At 38.6% G+C, this 21,892-nt stretch overlaps 1 protein-coding gene and 1 long non-coding RNA gene across 2 annotated transcripts in view; one reads left to right on the plus strand and one right to left on the minus strand.

Annotated features, from left to right (window-relative positions):
* LOC126091991 (uncharacterized) overlaps positions 1–11,413 on the plus strand; it is a 50,557-nt gene extending 39,144 nt beyond the window's left edge. The window contains exons 3-5 of the long non-coding RNA XR_007521292.1: positions 416–533; positions 9,031–9,113; positions 9,922–11,413. This is a non-coding gene — a long non-coding RNA (uncharacterized LOC126091991). The remainder of the gene's footprint in view (positions 1–415; positions 534–9,030; positions 9,114–9,921) is intronic.
* LOC126091947 (zinc finger protein 600-like) overlaps positions 1–21,892 on the minus strand; it is a 129,419-nt gene that overhangs the window by 35,741 nt on the left and 71,786 nt on the right. Inside the window, exons 7-8 of the mRNA XM_049907283.1 lie at positions 8,619–8,759; positions 3,830–4,045 (exon numbers count right to left, since the gene is read on the minus strand). Coding sequence (XP_049763240.1) covers positions 3,830–4,045; positions 8,619–8,759 — 357 coding nt within the window. The remainder of the gene's footprint in view (positions 1–3,829; positions 4,046–8,618; positions 8,760–21,892) is intronic.

Genomic DNA, 21,892 nt, shown 5'->3' on the forward strand with positions numbered 1-21,892 from the left:
GTGATTTCTCTGTATACAACAGCCTCATCCACAAAAAGCAGACTCCCTTGGGATACACTCAAGTTACTTTTACGTCTGAAGACTTCTCTCCAGGCTCAAATTTTGTTTATGAGGTGGAAATGCAGCACTGCATCGAACACCTTCTAGAAGTCAAGGAACAAAGCATCTCATGTATAACTGTATCTACTGCTTTCTGGATCTTATTGATGAACAGTGTGAGCTGGATTCCAAACGATCAGAACCCATGTTGATTCCTACAGAGGAGATTTTCAGTTCCAGAAATATTGTAATAAGTGAGCATAAAATGTGTTCCAAAATGCTACAATATGCCGATGCCAAAGATATAGGTCTATAGTCTTGTGTGTCTGTTTGACAACCCTTCTTGTAAACGAGAATGACCTGTATTTTTTTCCAGTCACTGGGAACGATGTGTCCTCCAGAGGCCTACAGTACACCGGTGCTAGAAGAGGACAATTTCTTTCGCATATTCTACGTAGAATCATATTAGTACGAATCCAGTGATCTTTCCTCTGGTGAGCGACTTCAAAAGCTTTTCTGTCCCATGGTCACGTATTTCAATATCTATCATTTTTCATTAGTCTGATTATTTAAAGGATGTACTACAGAGCAATCTTCCTCTGTTAAACAGTTTTGGAAAAATACTTTTAGTATTTCAGTCTTTTCTGTGTAATTCTCTGTTTCAATGCCATTATGGTCACACAGTGTCTGGACAGAGGGCTTAAATCCATTTACTGATTCTGTGACGAAGCTAGCTGGGATCTTTATACTTCCTCTCTTGTTTTGCCATCTGCCTCCTTAAATTCATTTTTTCATTTTTAACTAATTATTACTAACATATGTGAGTATAATCTACATTTTCATAAAAGGGAAAGGTTGGCCCTCAGTTTTAAAGAATACAGCACCAGATCTAATTTTGTGCTTAGTTTTGTATATGTAATTAATTTCCCAATTTATTTTGACTATTCCTAGTTAATATCTTTTATTAACGGGTGAAATCAGTAATTGTTCCATGACTTAAATTCTATTGTTGACTTACAAGCAAATATAAATTCTTTAATAATTATGAACATTTGGAAAAAGAATCACTAGGATTCTTAAAGTATTTATTTGGCTCTATTCGACAACATGTTAGCAAAGTCAGTTCTTAATTAATTCCAAAGTAATTACAAGTTTTGTCCCAAGTATTGTTTGTATGATTATATATGTTTAAACAAATAATTCGGCTTAACCTTCGTGGTAGAAGAAACTGTTAAAAAGAACCAATTCTTCGATGTATTCATTTAATTTAATGAGTTACATATTTACTTGTAATTTCTGTAAATTAAACATCAAACAATGTATAGTTTCAGTACCTATTATTGTGATGACATATAAAGGCCCGATTTTTGATCCCAAGACAGTCAGTCCACAGCCGATTTTCAGATGAGAAACCTGTGCTGATTAGGTCAACAACAATGCATCAGCTTAACTGTGAAATAAGTGTAAGACAAATAGGCCGTGGGTTAAAACAATGACAGTGTCTGTTCAATACGTACCATATTATTCTGCAAGAACTGTGTGGTTAGGTTTTTACTGCTCATACATATACAACACTAAACTATTGTAGCTGTATGCTGACATATGCCTGCAAACTATTAATGAGTCTTATCAAAGTTAACCAATACTGGACTGGCCATTTTAACTGTGTATAATGGGGGTGTTGTGAACAGTGAAAGTAAAGAACTGTGAAACGCTACTGTGCACCTGTCGGCTACATCATTTATTGACAGTGAAACCAAGAGTGGTTTACAATACAGTGATTTTAATGAAGGAGATGTAACAGCCAATCAGCACATGGGTTTCAAGGCTACAGTAGGACAACAGCCAATCAGTGAGCGGGTTCTATGGAAGTAGCCACAGAGTACAGGAGCAGCCAATCAGCAAGCAGGTGGACATATCCGACCGAGATAAACAAGACATCTCACTGGGTGGATTTTAACTTGCAGCAGCAGTGCAGACAATGAATGGAGATGACAACTGCAGCAACAGCAGCAGCAGCAGCAGGAGACAAGTGAATAAGAATTAGGTAATTTCATAACAAAAGCTGTTTTATATTAAGTGACACAAAATGAGTGGCCTTAACAAACAAGACAGTGTCATGGGAGACAAGGGACAACAGGAGACTAGTTCTGTAGATGATACGGCTATAAATCAGACATGAATGTAACTTTGAATGACGGGGATGAAAATCCTATTGTAAATGAAATGATAAAAGTGTCATCTACAGTGTATGGTGAGAAGAGCAAAATGGACGAAAACAGTACTGAAATGGATGAAATCGTTAAGGCGAAGGAGGAGGAATCTAGTAGCAAAAGTCAGCAAGGGAAAAAGTTTACGGCAGACAGAAAAGCAGAAGCGATGTTCAAGCAAATTATGCGTAGTTTGAGTAATATGAGTACGAAAGAAGACATTAGTAATATGAAAAAATACATTAGTAGGGTGGAAAATAGTATGAAAGAAGACATTAATAGGGTGGAAAAGAAAACTGATAGCATTAGTACTGTCATGGTTAGCTTAAAGGATGAACTGAAGGAAGAAATTAAAAAGGAGCTTAAGATAGTCAACTCTAATGTTTCAAAATTAAATAAGAAGGTTGAGGTGGTAGTTAAAGATTGTGATGTAAAGATAAAGAAAGTTATAGATAACACTAATGAGAAATTAACATTAATGAGTAGTAAATGTGTAGCTTTGTGATGACTATAGTAGGGGTGGAGGGGTGGGGTGGGGGTGGGGTGGGAGGGAGTGTGTGTGTGTGTGTGTGTGTGTGTGTGTGTGTGTGTGTGTGTGTGTGTGGAGGCTTCCGAAAAACAGTGTAAAGATGAAGTCAAAGCTGCCAGGAACTTTTGTGCTGAAAACAGGGTTACACTTGAGAACTAAATCGATCAGGTTAAAAATGATTTAGAAACGGAGGTAGAAACCAAGTGTGCAGTAGTGGTAGAGGAAAAACTGGTAAAAGTAAATAAAAATGTACATTCAAAATTGGCTGAAATGGAGAAAAAGATGGAAAAGGTACAAAATCTAAAGCCTAGAGTACGTAGTGTCCCAAACAGTCCTTCATTTATTAGTTGTAAGAAATTTAATAATTTTGAACCATATGGGAAAGAGCATCTACTGGATTTCATTAGGAAATTTAATGATTTGCCTGAAACGTGGAAAGGCAAAGAGAAAATGTCATTTGTGAGAGGTTTTTTGACAGGGGATGCTTATGGGTGGGCAGCTCAGGTAGCTGATACCTGTACTTTGTGGCAAAGCTTTGAGAAAGCATTTCTAGTGGCTGCTTTACTTTTGATGCTGCTTTTCTTTTTCCTTCAGAAAATCTAATATTTTAAACTATGCTGTCTCATTTGCACATGGTGTCTCTTTCATTCTGGCACTTTTAAAAGCAAACTCTACAGATAGAACAGTTTTATCTGTTCCCTTACTCATACAGAAGTCAAGTTCTGTATGACAAAAACCATGAAGTTTTTGTAAAGTTGGTATTTCTTTGTATTGTTCATAATCTCACAGAAATTAAAGCTTAATAACAAATTTATCCATATCAGCAATGGAACAGCGGGGTAATATTGCGCGCAACACTGAAGTGAAAGTTGGCTGTACCTGGTAACCAAGTTAGTTCATGTTACCAGCAGGTCTATGGTTTGCTTTGTCGATTAATACAGTGGGGCAGATAAGTTAAATCCTCTTCCTTGCAGACTTGAAATGAACTACTATGTAGTTGTGAAGTATTTTTTTAAGTTGCCTTAGCAGAAAAAGTAAGAGATTCACATACCAAATGTTGTTTGAGATGTGCTCGAGATCGACATCCTTTATCACATGTAGGACATGTGAAAGGAGGATGATTCAGATGCACCGCTGAATGTTGCTTCAATGCATCTGGCCTTTTAAATGCTTTACCACAATGATGACACAGGAAAGGACGATGGCAGCCATGGACATTACTGGTATGTCGATCCAAATGTTCTTTTCGACTAGCTTTGTAAGGACACTGAAAAGAAATTACAATGCAGAAGTAAAACAAAAGAAGCATACACTTAATGTTGAAAATGTGAGAAACAGGGAAATGAGTATGCCTTCACACATTTTTATATTCAAAAAATCACTGAATATGTACCACTGAAAAGCATACCATGGATGCAATACATCCCTGATACATCCATTACAATGGGAGATTAAATTTTACCTCATGCCCTCGGTGTTTATTACATAAACAAAAGTGGAACTAGTACCTAAACAAAAGACCCTCTTCAGTTTTGACTAATGTTTCACAGCCGATGAAACAAACAGGAGAAACAAGATCCAGTGATCATATCAACCAAAAGAGTTGCAGTTCACATGTTGATAACACATACGAAGTAGATACTGTCAGTACAGCACTTCTATGTTCTTGTTTGTGGTGTAAAATCAACTGGCAGTTTTGATACTTATGCAAAGGCCAGCAGTGAGTTCATTTGTGTGAAAAACATGGTAGAATACATACCAAAATAACGGAAATTATTTGGCTACCCTACTGGTCTTTGCTTACAACAGTGTGATCTACTAGAACACCTTAAAAGTCTCAGTTAAATATGTGTCAGAACACAATTAATCAATCACACAAAGAAAACCTGAGAGATCAGATATCATCATCTACAAACTTGCTTCCATATCTTCTGTATTTTCACCCTTTTGAGGAATTCCGAACCCCATTGTTACACTTGCATCATATCCAACAAATTGCTGACAAAATGTGCTTTTTCAAAAGAAAGCTAACAGCTAAAATTACACATTTTGTTTGTCAGGTGATCTGTCATTCTGTCCAAATACAGGGCCATTCGTTTCTTTTCCCTCATTTTATACATGCTTTTGCAGATTTCTTTCTTTACTTTGGACTTCAATCTTTGACCTCCTGATTGTCTGCAGTTTACTACTCATAACTGGAACAATCAGGATAACTATGTGCACTAGAGATCAGAAAAAGAGTGAATATGAGTCTAACATTAAGGGTTGCATACATTTCAAATCAAGGCACCACTTTTTTTACATTAATTTTAGAGAGGCTTCAAATCTTTCTGGCTGTAGCAATAAGGGCATGAGCCAGAGCCCATTGAACATTTTCCTACTCCTACAAATTTAGCACTTACACCATGCCAGCAGTTCTGCTGGGATAATGACTGGCTCTTCATGACATTTTGATGGCACTTGGTGGACTGCTTATGTGATCTCAACTGCCACAAGACCTGGCTTGTCTTGTATAAAACCTGGCCACTTAGCCAGGCTGGCAGATCACTACAGCTGGGCTTCAAATTGGTAGAGTACTATGTGACTTCGCCGTGAGTCAGCCAAAGTTCTTCCTGCTTGTTGCCACCACCAGAATGTGCGGGGATTGAACTGATGTCCTCCCAGTCACTGAGCCATGGGGCACTTGACAGCACCCATCAGTCACCTCAGCTAGATGGGACACAGCAGCCCAGCCAGTAGTGTAATAACGACATAAAGCTGACGAATCTTACAAAGTACTACCTAAGTATATTGATCATACAGGGCATTACTGAGGCAGCAGCTACCACTGTCCTCCTGACTCTGCTTCTTGCCAGTGTGGGCCCCGAGGTCAATGCCTGACCATGCCCTTGGAACATGGATGATGTGGGTCAACACTTGGTCATGCAACCAGATGAGAGTTCACATTTGTAGCTGCTGTAGCTTGCTGGAAAAATAAATTATCTGCATGTACATCATCTGTCTCAGTGCAGTCACCTTCATCTCTGACAGACATCTGTAACCATTGTCAATGCTACAAAGTCACAATGCCTAGATGAGAGAGCCATTGCAATCCCAGCCACTAGAAGAATGGCTCCTCTACCTCTCCTTAGCAGTCATTGCACCATCACATTAATACATTTTGGAGTCCAGTGTGGGACATAACACGCCAGTGACATACGTGAGACCACTCATGTCAATGCAACAATACATTCTAGGTTCGATGGCAAAGGTGATACGATAATATGCAATGCAACTAAGTAGCAGCATGTGTTTTGCAGCCTGTTATGGGGTCCTTGGTTCCATTTTTCCTGGTTTTATGTCCATCCGCTTTTTCACTTTCAGTGTAAAATATGTCGGGAATGGAGACAAGTGTATGATACGGCACTATAGGGAAGTGTAAGTAGGGGACGGTTGTCTTAAATTGTGGGCAAGTGTAGTTGTTATTTGATGTTGTGATGTAATTTATAAGATTAAGAGTTCTACAAGGGTCTACACTTGTGTGGATTGATATCCACAGAGTGTGGAGTTCCTTTTTTCCTTTCTGTTTGTGCTCTGCACTCCTAATACTTATTCTATTTTCTAGCAAGGCTATTTCAATCAGTGTGATACTGATCATAAAGTGAAACTTAGATCAGTGTTGCAACAGTATCTTATATTTGGGCCTATTAAGAACCAAGTTCCAGCTTTTGTAATCTGTAGGGGACCATCATAAGTCGCAGTGACTTCAGTGTAGTTATTATCTTTGAATAAGCTGTCATTTCTGTTTGTGTCACTGTATTTTTCCTTCAGTTACCTTCTGTACTATACTACAGCAGTTCTTTTTACGTATGGTCCAAGTTTCACTGAGCTGCTTGGCAGTGACACAACATGAGAAAATTACTTTTGTCCTTAAGTTTTGCACACCAGTGAGTGTGTGTGTGTGTGTGTGTGTGTGTGTGTGTGTGTGTGAGGGCGCGTGTGCACATATATGTCTTGAGTCATGGACAAGCACACAAAAGCTAACTTTTCTGTAAGATATTCTTGAGCTAGAGCACGTGCACGCCCGCACGCGAGATCACACACACACACAAACTGTGTGTCTAGATTGTTTTGTGCTAGCTAGTCACACAAAATATAGGGGTACAGGTGTGTGTGTGTGTGTGTGTGTGTGTGTGTGTGTGTGTGTGTGTCATCGTAGGATTTCTTCCAAAAGCTAGCATGTTTTCATTGTCTTTCGTTTGTGCTTATCGAAGACTCAACACTTCTGCTGTTCGATGAGAGGTCTCCTTTACTGCAAAATTATTTACTTCCTGCCAGAACCACTGCCAACCAATCAGTCATTGTATTGGTATATAAAAGTGGTCATACTCTTCAGTTATGTATGTAGTGACAATATCGCAAGTCCTACGTTACACTTGTGAACTTGTGTGCTTGCTCTCCTTTCTATGTTGGTACAGTCCATTTGTACCTGACAAAGAACCAAAGTGACATGTATTTGATTAAATGGATTGCAGCAAAGGCTGGCAAATTCAGTCTGTAAGCATATGGAGACAGTGAGTTTGAAGATAATGTCATACAACTACTGGCGAGTTTAAAGCAAATATACAGAGCTCATTTTTATCTCTAGAGTGTAGCTCCTGACAATATCCTGCTTTAGTGCCAACAGGCTACTGTCTTTAAGTATGGAAGTCGCTTGTCACTTTCCTGAAGTGTGTGATGTGTATGTCCCTTCCTATCACACAGTCACCATCCTGGAAGACATCTGCAAATGATACCTGCACAAACATGAAAAAGGTGAGATGTCCACGTGCAACATTAGATACAGGACCAGGCAGTTGTCACCTTATTTTTTTTCCCCCATGATTATTTCTTCGTATCAACATGTATAGGTAGAAGACAATTCTTTGATTTAAATTATTTTGTTACTCTTTCCATGTTCAGTAATAAAGTGGTTCAGCACTATACTCCTCAAGATGATAGCATATTTCCCTGCAAAAGAAAGCCTGCCTTACAATCACTTAATAAGACAACTATCACTTGTCGACCAGGTAGCTATGTGCACACTTACCCACTTTGGGCTGATGGTATCAAGAGCTCAGCAGCATTATGTAACTGATCTGACACTGCATAGCTCATACTAGCTGCATCAGCACTGGTTGATGATGTGTGACCATGTGCACTAAAGAGGGAAATGGCACGTGACATGATAATTACAGCAAAATTTGGCATTTGTCAGGACTCTGCCTGCTGATATAGGACTGAGAGCATAGTTTCTCCTCTCTACCACAGTATACAGGGAATCCCATATATCTTGACCATCTCAAATAAATTTCTGTCTAAAAGCAAAATAAGAAATTTACCCAAGCAAATGTTGTGTGGCTACTGGGCGAACATTAACCAACATGATTGCCTTTCTTGTAACTTTGTTCATTATGAAGATACGAACACAAGTACATATTTTTTAAATAGCATCCTAGACTTTTTATTTAGTAATCCATTTTCTTTTCTCAGGACCTGTTCAAAAATGTATCACAGTGTACCATTCATGTCAACATGACGTCATTAAAAATGTAGCATAAAAGTGACTTTTCGTCCTGCCCTCTAGCTTATACATTATTACATACCTTCTATGATTCACCTGAAACATTTCAGTATGTGAATTAATGGGTAAAAAGAACAAAAAAATTAACAGCTGGACAGAGATGACAAAAAATGCCCTCCATTTCTACTGTTTAGATTTTCAATATGCAGTATATAATTTAACTTAGGATCTACGAATCATGAGTTTAATTTCATTGTGTGTGGATAAAATTGTACATGTTAAGAGGAATAAACATTACCTCAGAGCATTCATAAACAAGTTGATTCTTCGAAAAATCTGAACTATGCACCTTTGAATGTCTTTCCAAGAGATATGGTCTGGTAGTGCTGTAATTGCACTGTGAGCATTTCATTATCTCTTTTTCTTCTGATTCTTGCAGCTGTAAAAATATATGTTTATATTATTACTACAGAATGGAAATAGCTGTTTAGTCTAACACTTCAATATTAAAAAAAAAATGTTTTCTATTCCTTTCCATTTTCTATGCAATGTATGGAATGAGGAAGTAAGGAAATTAAGGGTTTAATGGCCTATTGATGACGATATTATTAGAGACAAAGCACAATCTTGAATTGGAAATATACAGGGAAGGAAACTGAATATTTCAGTTTTAAAGGAATGATTTCTACCATGTATCTTAACTTTTTTAGGAAAACGGCGGACTGAGTGAGTGATACAGAGGTAATGGCACTGGACTTGCATTCGAGAGGAGAGGATTCAAACACCTACCCAGGTTTGGATTTCCCTACTATCACTTCTCGTGAATACTTAGATTGCTGCCACAGCCAATTATCTACCTATTTAAGCTTACGTTCAGTCTCTGATGACATTTCATTGATGAGATATCAGAATCTTATCTTCCTTTCTCCTTTGTCTATCAGCGGCTGTCTTAGTTTTGGATATTCAGTTTTTACTATAGTATTTCACATAATTCTTAATCTTTGAACCTTTCACTCAATTTATTTGTTTTCTCACACTTTTGTTTTCTTTTAAACCTCATTATCTCCTTTTTAGTTTCAGTCTATGATGCAAGGATGTTGATTTGAATTCTGCCCATTCCCAAATGTGTGTCAACCCATATATCACCTTGCTCCATTGTAATAGGAAGGAGGGTGGTGTGCATAAAATATTTGCAATTCTAAACTAAACACACAAACAGTATAGTTAACTGAATGATAAAATGAAGCACTCTCTGTCAAGATACTGAGAATTTAAGACAACGTGTTATTTATTCATGAGGAATGGGGTACAGGATGGCAGCGATATATTTTTGGCTTTGTGTACAATATCTTGAATGTAATTAAGGATAAATCATTTCTTTTTATGCATTACTCTGAGGATTATGGACACTGTAACATGACAGTTCTCATTTCTCAAATTCATAGATCGAAAACACTTTCTGGTGTACAGACTAGTCACTCATTTGTATGAGGAGTATTCATAAAGTTTCAATTTGTCACTTTAAAAAGTAATATAACAAATTAAGTAAATTAAATTAAATATAATTAATTAATATTATGCAATTTTTTGTTTCTTTGCAGAGACATATCTGCAGTGCTGGTACACACAGAAAGCCCTGCAGCACAATACTGTAGCACACTGATAGATGAGCCAAAACAAAATGGTGATGTTCACTGAAGATGTGGAGTACTGTGTGGCAATTTTTGGGAGCAGCAGAAATGTTAAAGCTGTGTCAGGCCAATCCAGCTCAGTATAGCACTGCATCTTCTTTTGTACCTAACACTTACTGCTGGCTATGTTTATACAAAACACAGTCAATAACGTGAAACACTGTAGCTGTCTTATACCAACATGTACATTTCAGTGTTTTACTGAGGGATTCAGCATTATAAATCAAGACACTGCATATTTCTGCGACATTAACACCTAAAAATGTTTATGTAGAATGAAACCAGCCATGGTTTAACAAATGAATGAAAAAATGACAGATGTTATAACTTCCAGTTGAACAAATATATTTCACGGAAGACGCAATACATGAAAGTCACAGATCAAGTAAACAGAGTAAGACGTGTGTGCACTTTAACAGTCAAATCACAACTGAGTCTGAGTCTAGTGGCTGCTGGCTGGCTGGCTGCTTAGGTGGCGCTGCTGCTGCATGGCTGGCAGACAAGTCTGCATGTAGAGGACGCGCGTAACTGCGTGGCGGCACTTTGAAAGATCGGCGAGTCACAACAACAGCCTTGGTGAATTTGTCAACATTCATATTAATCAGCTGAAGAAGCAAAACATGATCAAGATTAAAATTATTATGTCTTGCCGAGATCTTATTCTGAAGCATCTCCTTCAACAGTCACCTCCTGTTAGTTTTGAAATGCTATCTGAAAGTCTATCTTTGTTAGGCTGTTTAATACTCTCTGTGATTCTGCTTGAATCTCCTCCACTATATCGAATCTTCACTCTGTCATCTTGACTTTCATCTTGGGGAAGATAAAGAAGTTGCACATAGCTAAGTCTGCTCAGTGCAACAGGTCGAGGACAACTCTCATCTTGATTTTCATCAAAAATTCCGGATAATGCAGCCCATATGGAGACATGCAAGTACCCAGTTGTTCCCAAACATCCTTTGTGTATGTTTTTTCCTCTATATAGGCATGCTGCTCTTTCAGGTCAGCCATTGCAGAATCAAAAATTCATGGACACACAACAGAAGATGCTCACGAACAACAAACCAACCCACTCAGATCGCAGCCACTTACCGCACTGACTCAAGAAGAATGTATGGGGAGACACCTAGCGACATTTCTGTGTACTCATAACCATTTGTACAAAAACATATTTTGTTGATTGTGTTCTACAGCTTTGATAAACTTAAGGAAAGATATGAAATAATGGAAAGTCAAGGTTGGAATATCAACAATGCTATGAAAAGGATAGATTGCTAAGCACCCTAAAGATGAGACACACTGAGATGCAGGCAGGCATGATCATGAAAAGGCTTCAGAAAAGAAAAAAAGAGAAAAATACACGAACTTTCACACAAGCAAGTATACCGCACATGCGCGCGGGTGCGCAAACACACACACACGCACACGCACACGCACACGCACGCACGCACACACACACACACACACACACACACACACACACACGTGTACGACTGCTATCTACGGCAAATGTGGCCTTGAGGCTGGAATGATTCTGGGAACAGAGGATGTGTTGGAAGGATAACACAGTTCAGAAAAGCTGGTGGTGGAGGGGAGGGGAGAATCCAGATGGCCTGTTATGCCTGTCTGCAACTGAATGTGTTATCTTCACAGTGAGTAACAATCTGTCCTTTTCATAAACAATGTAGAAAAAAATAGATTGCTGCTTACCATGAAGATAACACAATAAGTTGCATGAGATGTACTTACTTGTGTGAATGAACGGTGTGCGTTTCTCTTTTTCCGATGAAGGCTGTGGCCGAAAGCTTATTCAGTTGTGCCTGCCTGCGACTTAGTGTGTTATCTTTATGGTAAGTTGTCATCTATCTTTTCCTACATTGTTGGCATTCCTACCTGGAGTATCCTTTTCATAATATTGTTAAGAAAAGATATTGTATAAAAGTAGCTTACAGAGTTATATAACACCACCAGCGACTCGTCCAGTTTCAAATGGGTAGTGCTATGTATCTACAGCTGGAAAACTTGTCTGGTGTAGTGATAATAAATTGTATACACAAGCTTTGCTCATTAATCAGTCTATTAATGAAAACTGTGGCAAAATGCTTACTGATATTAGGCTTCATATACAGACAGGAACACCTGTCGAGATTTTTTAATTTGTAATATATGTAGAAGATTTCTAAAATTTGCACAAAAAATTCAAATTTTGGTTGTCTTTGATACCACTTCATAGATGTAATGCAAAGTGAAAATTTGTTTCACTGTATGGGTAACAGAAGTATATTGCAGCAAGATTTGATGGTCAAAAGTAATTAGAAGATTTGATGGTCAGAAATAACTATACAGGACTGCATGATCTGTCACTCATTTTATTTTTATGACAAAGGAAAGGTTGGCATTACTTCTATAATTTTCAGAATGATGAGAAGTACTGCAATGGTCATAGTAACTCTTTTATGAGAATAAATTAGATGTTACTACGTCGAAGCCACCTTGCTAAAAATTTTCCACAGGCATTGTTGATTTTGGTAGCAACACATACCTGATCTGTCGATATGAGTATGAATTCTTTCAGCAAAATAGTCAGTATGGCATCCATAGGTCTCAGAGATCTGGTGAGATGCGCCAGTTTTGAACAAACTTGGTACTGTGTGCTTCGTCATGTTTTTGAGGTGCAGTAAATCTAGTAAATGTCATGAGTGCAGCCGCACAAATTTTATTTCTTCTTGCAATATTTCAGCCTTCTACCTTTTGGCCACCTTCAGAGTGAGCTAACAGACTGAAGTTACAGTATTCATTCTATCCTTTTAAACTAGAGATACACAAGCGCCAGAGACATTGATTGGTGGTAGAGTATGTATAAATTGAACCAGTCACTATGCAGTTGATCTATGCTGGGAAATCAATGTGACATTGTCAGCTGCACTGTAGCAACATCTTTGCATATTTATTAAAGAAAGCACAGGATTTCATAATTTGTTCAGGTTGAAACTGCTATCTCTATTAATTAAATTCTTCACAAAATTAATTTCAATTGCTGCTTTTACCGCAGGGTCCCAAAAAGATGAAGTCAACAGTAGAATTTCAACATTTTACATACTGTTTAGAGTTACCAGCGTAAATTCAGTGTGATTTATTGGCTTGTAAGAGCTGGGTGCACCTACAGTACTCCAAGCATCTTTCATGAAGACTGTACTGGGTGTAGTGCACACAGCTGTGCAGGAGGTGGCACCTCTAAAGGTCTCACCAGCACGTCACCAGCGGGCTCGCCCTCGCATCGCTTACTGTCTCCAATAGGTGGGGCACCAACAGAGGACACTGTAATCACATGATCTCACTGCCTGTGACCCTTGAATGACCAGCACATCTTTTTAAGGAGATGCTCTCAGAGCTTCATCTCCAGAATCAGTTTACCTGCAGACTTGTATTGACCTTAGTAAGAAAACTGCAGTGAGTAAATACATCTAAGTAACATGATGCTATTAGGCATTACTATTACTCAGAGACATAATGTATCAGCAATGAAGACTACTTGTTCCTATGAAGAATATCACTCTCCTTCCACCTAACTCAGCTACACAGAACTTGCAGCAATTCAAAGTTCTCTCTATCTCAATTATTAAGTGTACATATTATAAATAAACTTATTAATGTGTTACATTTTTGTAGATGTCTGATTGTCTTTCTTGGCCATCTCAATTACCGAAACATCAGACATTCATTGGCGAGGAGTCTGGTGCGTAAGTGTAGTACTTGTTGGAAATTCATAATTTTTGTGCGGAATGTATTTTACAGTGTCTTTAATTTCTGTATGCAATGGCGACGTCTGCAGTCTAATCACTCACTGCACTTATTCAGTTTCAGAGCCAACAAATCAACTCCTTGCTAGCACCTATGGGCAGCTTGCTGGACATACGACAAACCCAGTGGGCAATAATGACTGAATCACAGAACACCAGAGGCCAGATGCCACTTCCTCACCTTCGTTCTTTTGATGCACAACCTGAAGAATGGACAGTGTACCACTTGCAGCTTGAACAGCATACACTATATTAGGTGACTCATGATTTTTTTTCTTTTTTCCATGGTAGAAATGGTACACTTTTACGTGTATAGGAAGTTTTTCCCTCAGTTAGAGCCTCCAACCCTGCCCTATGAAGGCATTGTTAGAAAACTGGATGACTTCTTTGACACTCAGATTTGTGTACCTGCTTCTAGTTTTAAATTTTCTGTACATATCATCAAAATAATCAGTCTTACAAGGAATGGATCGCTGAACTCAAGAGCATGACTAGGAACTGTAAATGTAACTGCTCTTGTGGAGCCTCATTTCAAGATGAAATGCTTCATGATGCCATTATTCAATGGGCTGAGATGCTAAGACATTGCAACCTTGGTCTTAATGATGTGCTTACAGTAATCAAAGCCCAGGAAGTGCAAGACTTTGCTGAAATTGATTTTAATATGCCTGTTATTGCAATGCTCTTTGTGTATCGCTTGCAGTGGCCCCAGTTTCACAAGGCATATGGCAACTGTTGCCACAGGCAAATGCAAAAATACAGTGCAACATGTCAGCGGCTTTCTTATCTGGTATGAAATGTTATGTAACTCATGTCCGCAAAAGCTGTTCTCTGCCACACAGAATGCTGACACTGCCATTTATGAGTGCATGCAAAAGAAACACAAATTAAATTCTGTTCCACACAAATATCAACAAGAGGAAATGGAAATAAGTATGAGCTCTCATTCTGAAACTGTACCCACCCCTCCTGGCAATCCACACACGAATCATGGGTGAAAATGGTGGAATTGTACAGTGAAACACACAGTGCAAAACTTATCTCTCTCTAACGAGCTCTCCTCTAATATATGTACAGCTAAATGTTTCTTCAATCACACATCAGACAAAGACAATCCTCCACAAATCAGAACAGATAGTCACATTCATAGGACAAACTGCAAATTGTTCACCTCTCAGTAGATTTGCCATCCACCTGTACCATCCCAGTTAAGATACTGAAGTTTCTGTCACACTGATTAAACAAAATACTTTTGAACACTCGAGACACCTTCAACAACAAAAATCATGCATGCACCACAGGTCTACCATGGCAAAAGTACCTTTGTTCTTGAAACAAGTGCTTTGCAAGCAAAATATAGATATATGACTACACCAGTGTCTTTCACTGTAGCTCAGCCACTTTCTAGTTCCAGCATTTTTTGGCACAGATGCTTTTGATTTATATATTCAGCGCAATGTGCACACTATTGATATGCAACTTTCTTGTGCCAGTATTCATCAGTTGTATGAAAAATACGGACACTTGTTTTGACAGCACACTGGGCTATGCGAAGAAGTTTTACCACACTTGTCTGGTACCCTACACCATTCTCAATGAAGGTGCTTCTGAACTCATCAGATGGGAACAAATTAGAGTTTTCAAAGCTGTTTCTGCAAGTTAGTGGGAATTACCCCTTGTGATCACAAGAAAGGCAAACGGGAAGAGCAGGCTTTGTGCTGACTTTACAGTTAACACTCACATACTGATGAGTTTATGAATCACATAGCTGGTGGACGATTCCATTCAAAACCTGATTTAGCTATCGCTCACATTCTGATGAGATTATGAATTGCACATCTGGTGGATGACTCCATTCAAAAACTGATTTAGCTGGTGCTTATCTTCAACTTCCCCTTGGTGAGGAAAAAAAAAAGTATGGTGAGTAACATGCATGTCGACTTGTATCAATATCAGCAACTTCACTTCAGAAGCACCTCTGCTCCTGCGTTATTTCAATTCTTTCTTGAATAAGTGATGTTGAGAGTTCTGTCCCATTAAAATTACTTAGATGGCATCACTGCATCAGGACAAATATCATGACAGAATCTCAATGGCTGTGGTGTGGGGTCTGAGTGGGGCACATTCAAATGGGAGGTCCGCCAGGTATCAGTGTTGGGATAGTAAAGGATGTTGTGTGCAATATTGGTTCTGTTTCAAATAATAAAGTTCATGACATAAGTTCATGACTTTCAGAAAATAAACTAATGCTAAATCACAGTAGGACTCAGTTTTTACAGTTTCTAACACATAATTCAACAAAACCTGACGTTTTAATTTCACAGAATGTGCATACGATTAGCGAAACCAAACAGTTCAAACTTCTAGGTGTTCAGATAGATAGTAAACTGTCATGGAAAGTCCACATTCAGGATCTTGTTCAAAGACTTAATGCTACCATTTTCACTATTTGAACGGTATCTGAAGTAAGTTATCATTCGCACTGAAAATTAGTCTACTTTGCTTATTTTCATTCACTTATGTCATACGGTATTGTATTTTGGGGTAACTCTTCCCATTTTCAAAGGATATTTTTGGCTCAGAAATGAGCAGTTCGCTCAATAAGTGGCGTAAGCTTGCCAACGTCTTGTCAACCCCTATTCACAAGTCTAGGTATTCTGACAATGGCTTCTCAATATATATATATTCTTTACAGTCATTTCTTGTTAACCAGCTTATTCCCAAGAATTAGCAGCTTTTACTCAGTTAATACTAGGCAGAAATCCAACCTGCATTTGGATCAAACTTCCTTAACTCTTGTGAGAAAGGTGTACATCATACTGCTGTATACATTTTCAATAAGCTACTGCAAGAATTAAAAAATCTTAGCAGTACTCCACGTGCTTTTGAACAAAAACTGAAGAGTTCACTCGTGTGTCATTCCCTCTATTCTGTCGAGGAGCTCCTTGAAAAATTAAGCTGATGCCTGTGTTATATTGTTGACTGCATTTACTTAAACTTATGGTTCAACTTTTTTTGGGGTCATAAACATTTTATTTTATCAGTTATTACTATTATTTTGTAATCTCATGTACTAACACATTCCATGACCTTGGAGATTTGCTCCTCAATTTGGTTCTACGGAACTAGAGGTGTAAGTAAATAAATAACAATTTTGAGTCTCTTTTTCAAGTTTCAACTGATGCAGGACTTGAGTGTAATTTACATAAGTGTTCATTTTTCAATACTGAAACCAAATATTTGGGACTCGACCTTGACACCCACAGTGCTCGTCTCTCGACTAAGGATTTAGAGGCCATATGGAGATTATCTTTTCCTACCAATGTATGGGAACTCCAAACTGTTCTTGACAAACTGACATACTACATCAAATTCATTGTGAATACAGCACAAATAGCCATTCCTTTGCATCACCCTCTGGCGTAAAAATTTTCCTTTTACATGGACTGAAGACTGTGAACAATCTTTTCAGAAACTGAAACATACATTATTTAGTTGTCTATGTTTTAGGCATTCTGGTCTGCAGAAATCAGTAGTGCTTGCAACTGACACATCAACACATGGAATAGGGTCAGTTTTATCTCACAAGAGTGGCGACGGACTACCGCATAGCATTCATGCCTAAGGCACTGAAGAATGCTCAAGTCAAATACAGACAGCTGGAAAAGGGAGCTTTACTGATAATTCAACATGTTACAAATTTTCATCGATGTCTGCATGGCAGAAAATTCTTCCTTGTGACTGCATCATAAGCCTCTTGACTGCTCTCTTTCACCAAGCAAAAGAATAAATCATATATCACAGAACCTGCAATGTTAGTCGCTACTACTTTCCAATTATCAATACAAAATTCTTTATTGCCCCACAGAACAGCTTGCAAACACAGGCACACTCTCTCACATACCTATGAGAAATGATCTGGATTTCGATGCATCAGAAGTTTCTTGTCTTCAAACTAATCATTCTGATTCACAAGTACAGCAATCTTTTCCCACTGATTCTCAGCAGATCACACAGGCTACTGAACTAGCTATATCACAGTGACTGCTCCTGTATAACATTCCAATGTGTTAGCCTCATAATCCAAAATTAATCTCAGATGCAGTGGTTCACAAATACCATGCAACAGGCTTTCTGTTCAGAAAAGTGTCATTTTATTGTATTCTGCTAATGAACAAATGCGAGCCCTTACTCCCACATCTTTGCAACAATAGTTGCTGAAACTGCTGCATAGTGGGCACAGGGTAACCGTTAGGACAAGGCAGCTAGTGTTCCGGCATTGTTTGTGGCTTGGGCTTGACAGACAGAAGATATGACTGCCCACTGCTGTGCACATGTGGATAACAAGGCAGTGACGTACCAAGAATTTTTCAATTGGTCTCAACCTGACAGTCCTTGGCAAAGTATTCATATTTATTTCGCTAGTATTTTCTGGAACAAATGATGGCTCAGTATCATTGAGGGATACTGCAAATATCCTTTTGGCATTCTAATGCATTCAACTACTAGCACTGGCACTTGCATTGGTCTTTTGCTTAGAATGTTTGCTACAATTTCTTCATCAGAATTTCAACAGTTTGGCATCAAAATGGAATTCAACACATCCAAATGGCACTGGTCTCTCCTCAATAGGACAGTGAAGATGGATGTTTCTTTCACACTTTAATGGCTCAAATGTCCAAACTTTGTGCTTCACACTCAAGGGTAAATGCTTGTTGTTTCAGAGCACCTTTCGCACTATGACAGCTCACAACGCAACACAAGCAGAGCTCTTGCATGGTATTTGGCAGTGCACTCTGCTGAATCTCTTTCAGCCTCGACACTCTGTTGCTAACGCTGACTACTTCACACACGAAGTACTAAGTTTCCTACTATGTCTGTAACAAGTCTCAAAACTGGGAATCTGGCATTGTCACTGAGACATCTGGTTGGGCTTATTAAACCATTCACGAGGCATTGGGCACCCATCAATTTGTTTTTGTTATTACAGTGAACCTGCTGTGGACTTTCATTTTTCAGACACAACCAGGCCGCAAGCCCAGCCTACTGGCCCTGAGCAGCTCTTGCCGTGTGTGATGTCCCGGCCCATGGGTCCTCCAACAACTCAATCTTGGAGATCGAACACTGTCTGCTTCCACAGCTGCAGTGACAGCAGTCACAGACACTGAGCCAGGATCAGTCATACAGCCTTCTGCATCCTGAGCAGTGCCACTGGGTCGATGTCGTACTTCCCCTTTTTTGGCAGATATTTCTAGTGTTTCTTAAGACAAATGTCAGGATGCTGGTTGGTTGGTGCCATCTCCCCTTGCGCTACAGCCAACCCCATCAGCAGCACCATGGCTCAGACCTCCCCCACGTCGTCTCCACACACACACTATGCAACAATGGTGTGCAATTTTGGAGGGGAGGAGGGGGAGGGGAACAAATGTGGTATCACTGGCATCTTTATAGAGCATATGTGCACCATGTGTTGCACAACTACATTCGTGACAGCACATTTAAATCTCAACCCAGCACACCATTGGCGAGCTCACTCTTCCATCGCTCATTGTCTTTGATGGGAGGCTGACGCACATACTCCCCATCACAGGACATCAAATTAATATGACCTAACTGCCCGCAACACTGATTGGCCAGTACATCTTTTTAAGTAATCACACTCAGACTTTCACCCTAATAAGCACTGTACCTTTAGACTTGTATTAACCTTAGAGCAGAAGAATGCAGTGAGTAAATACATCAACATAGCATGACGCTAATGAGCATTACTAACAGTCTGAGGCTATCAGACTGTATCAACATTGACGGCTATTTGTTTCTGTCAAGAAACTCTCCTTGTATGTAAGTCATCACTGCCAAAGAACTCAACAGTAATTCAAAGTTATGGACACATCAATTATTAAGTGTACATATTGTAAATAAAATTATTAATGTGTTAGATCTGTGTTAGTCTTTCTTAGCCACCTCAATTACCAACACATCAATCATCCTGATGTTCAAAAGGCCACTCTTTGCAAAGGATCTTTTAAACCTTTGCCTTGTGGGGCATTAAGTCATCTTTGACGGAACCCAAAAGTGTTGCTGTCTTCAGCGAAGAATGAAAAATTGCTTTTAATTTTTTGCTCGGTGAGGATCCGATCTATTTTTCAAGAGATTTTCCACTCATGCAGGAAAGGTACTAATTTAAATCTCTCTCTGCCTTCTTCCTTGTTCCTTACGTATGATTGTGTCTCCACAGAGTCAGTTCATGGATACTTTTTGCTGCCAATCAAAGTCTCTAATGCTTGGATATCTGTGGTTTAAAATGAGGGAATGAGTACTGTAGCTTCAGTCTGTCGATTCACTCTGAAGATGGCAGAAACAGAAGAAGAAGAAGAAGAAGAAGAAGAAGAAATAGTACAGGGTGTATACGTGGACAAGGAAAAAAAATTCCCAGTTCTCCCAGTTAGAAATACACTTTCCCTTGGGTGAAAACACACTTTTTCCGTGCTAACTGACAGTATATTTTCCCCGGAACTGTAAAACTTATCAATCCTTTGAATGGTTAAGATTCTATACACAGGCATAGAATATCCTGCATTTCAGAAAACGAAACTCAGAGGAAAAAACACATTTTGAAAAGATCTTTGATGTGCAGCAACATTTCTGCTGCATAGCTTTGTATTATGAAAGGATAAATTTGAATTCCACCAAACACCGCATGTTACTTTCCCAAGCACTGAAATCGAGATTGCAATGCACTTTTATAAGCCAGTCATAGCTCATGTCATGATCTCGCCAGCTAATGACAGCGGATATTCAGAGCATAAGACACGTGATGTAGTCAGCCAATAGCAACATCACTGTTAAGTAGTGCAAACACACAAACAGGAAAAGTTAGTGGTTTAAATTAATATAAGCAAGAAAAGCAAAGCTTTCACATATAACGTTGGTCTCTAATGTTAATAAGCTTTCACATATAATGTTGATCTTTTCTGTGCATGTTACACTTTAAGATACATCACACAAATGTGCCAGTAAAATTTTTAATAACGACATAAATGTCTGATCTTCTGGGCTCAAAAGTCTTCTAAATGGCAGGTCATCAAAGGGTTGGTTTTTAAATGAGAGTTAAACGCTCTGTGCTTTAAGAAATTCATCGTACGTTCTCACAAATAGTTCAACTTGCATAAAAGGAAATTTACTTTGAAAGTAACGCTTTTCAAACCACCAACCGCAATATTTTCCTGGGACCTATTAGAAATAGGTTCATTTCAGCAGTTGCCAGGGAGCGCCAGACATTAAAAGATCTTACATTTAAAGTGTATACTTAAAGTGCACACTCGTATGTCCAGATTCCGAATGAAGCATGCTTTGACCTGATATTAAGTTTTCCAGTGTGGTTTTTGGGATCTAAATTTTCTTGGAGTAGCAGTAGCGTATTATCTCATGTTTGGTTCTTAATTATGGTATAATGCCATATGTGCTAGAAGATGAAAACGTGCACTTGAAATGCAGCGAACAGTTGAAACTAACCAATAGTGTGGGATTAAACACTTAATTTCAAATACATTGACTACCTCAGAGGAAAGAATTAATAAAAGCCAAATTTCTTTAGCAAACTGACAAAAATAACTTCACTGTTCTGCAAGGCAATTACTGCTTGACTGTCAGAAAGGTGGAAATAAAATAAAACCTTCAAGTAATAACATATTTTAGCCTTCTGTAATTATGTGAATGTACTTTAATTCACTTCATAGCTCCTGGCCACAGAAATCTGTCTTGTTTTCATTTGACGTGAGAACAGTAAATTAAAAGGAAATAGCAAAATCACTAAATGTAAACACGGGTCATGTGGAGACTACGCATTTCCCCACTATAAATCCGACTGATCTGTGCATCAGCCCCAGATCGACGATATTTCCGAACAGGGGCAATACTAGACAGTGCCCCCCCACCCCCCACCGCCCCATTCTCGAGCATTCGAGATAGGATGATAAAAATTAAAAAAAAGAAAAAAAATTGAATTTTCAAATATAGGTTCATTTTGTAGCGCATATCTTACTGAAGAGTTTGATACATAAAAAAATGTGTGTTCGAGGAAA

This window comes from Schistocerca cancellata, chromosome 1 (genome assembly GCF_023864275.1).
Source record: "Schistocerca cancellata isolate TAMUIC-IGC-003103 chromosome 1, iqSchCanc2.1, whole genome shotgun sequence".
In the NCBI taxonomy this organism is placed as follows: domain Eukaryota; kingdom Metazoa; phylum Arthropoda; class Insecta; order Orthoptera; family Acrididae; genus Schistocerca; species Schistocerca cancellata.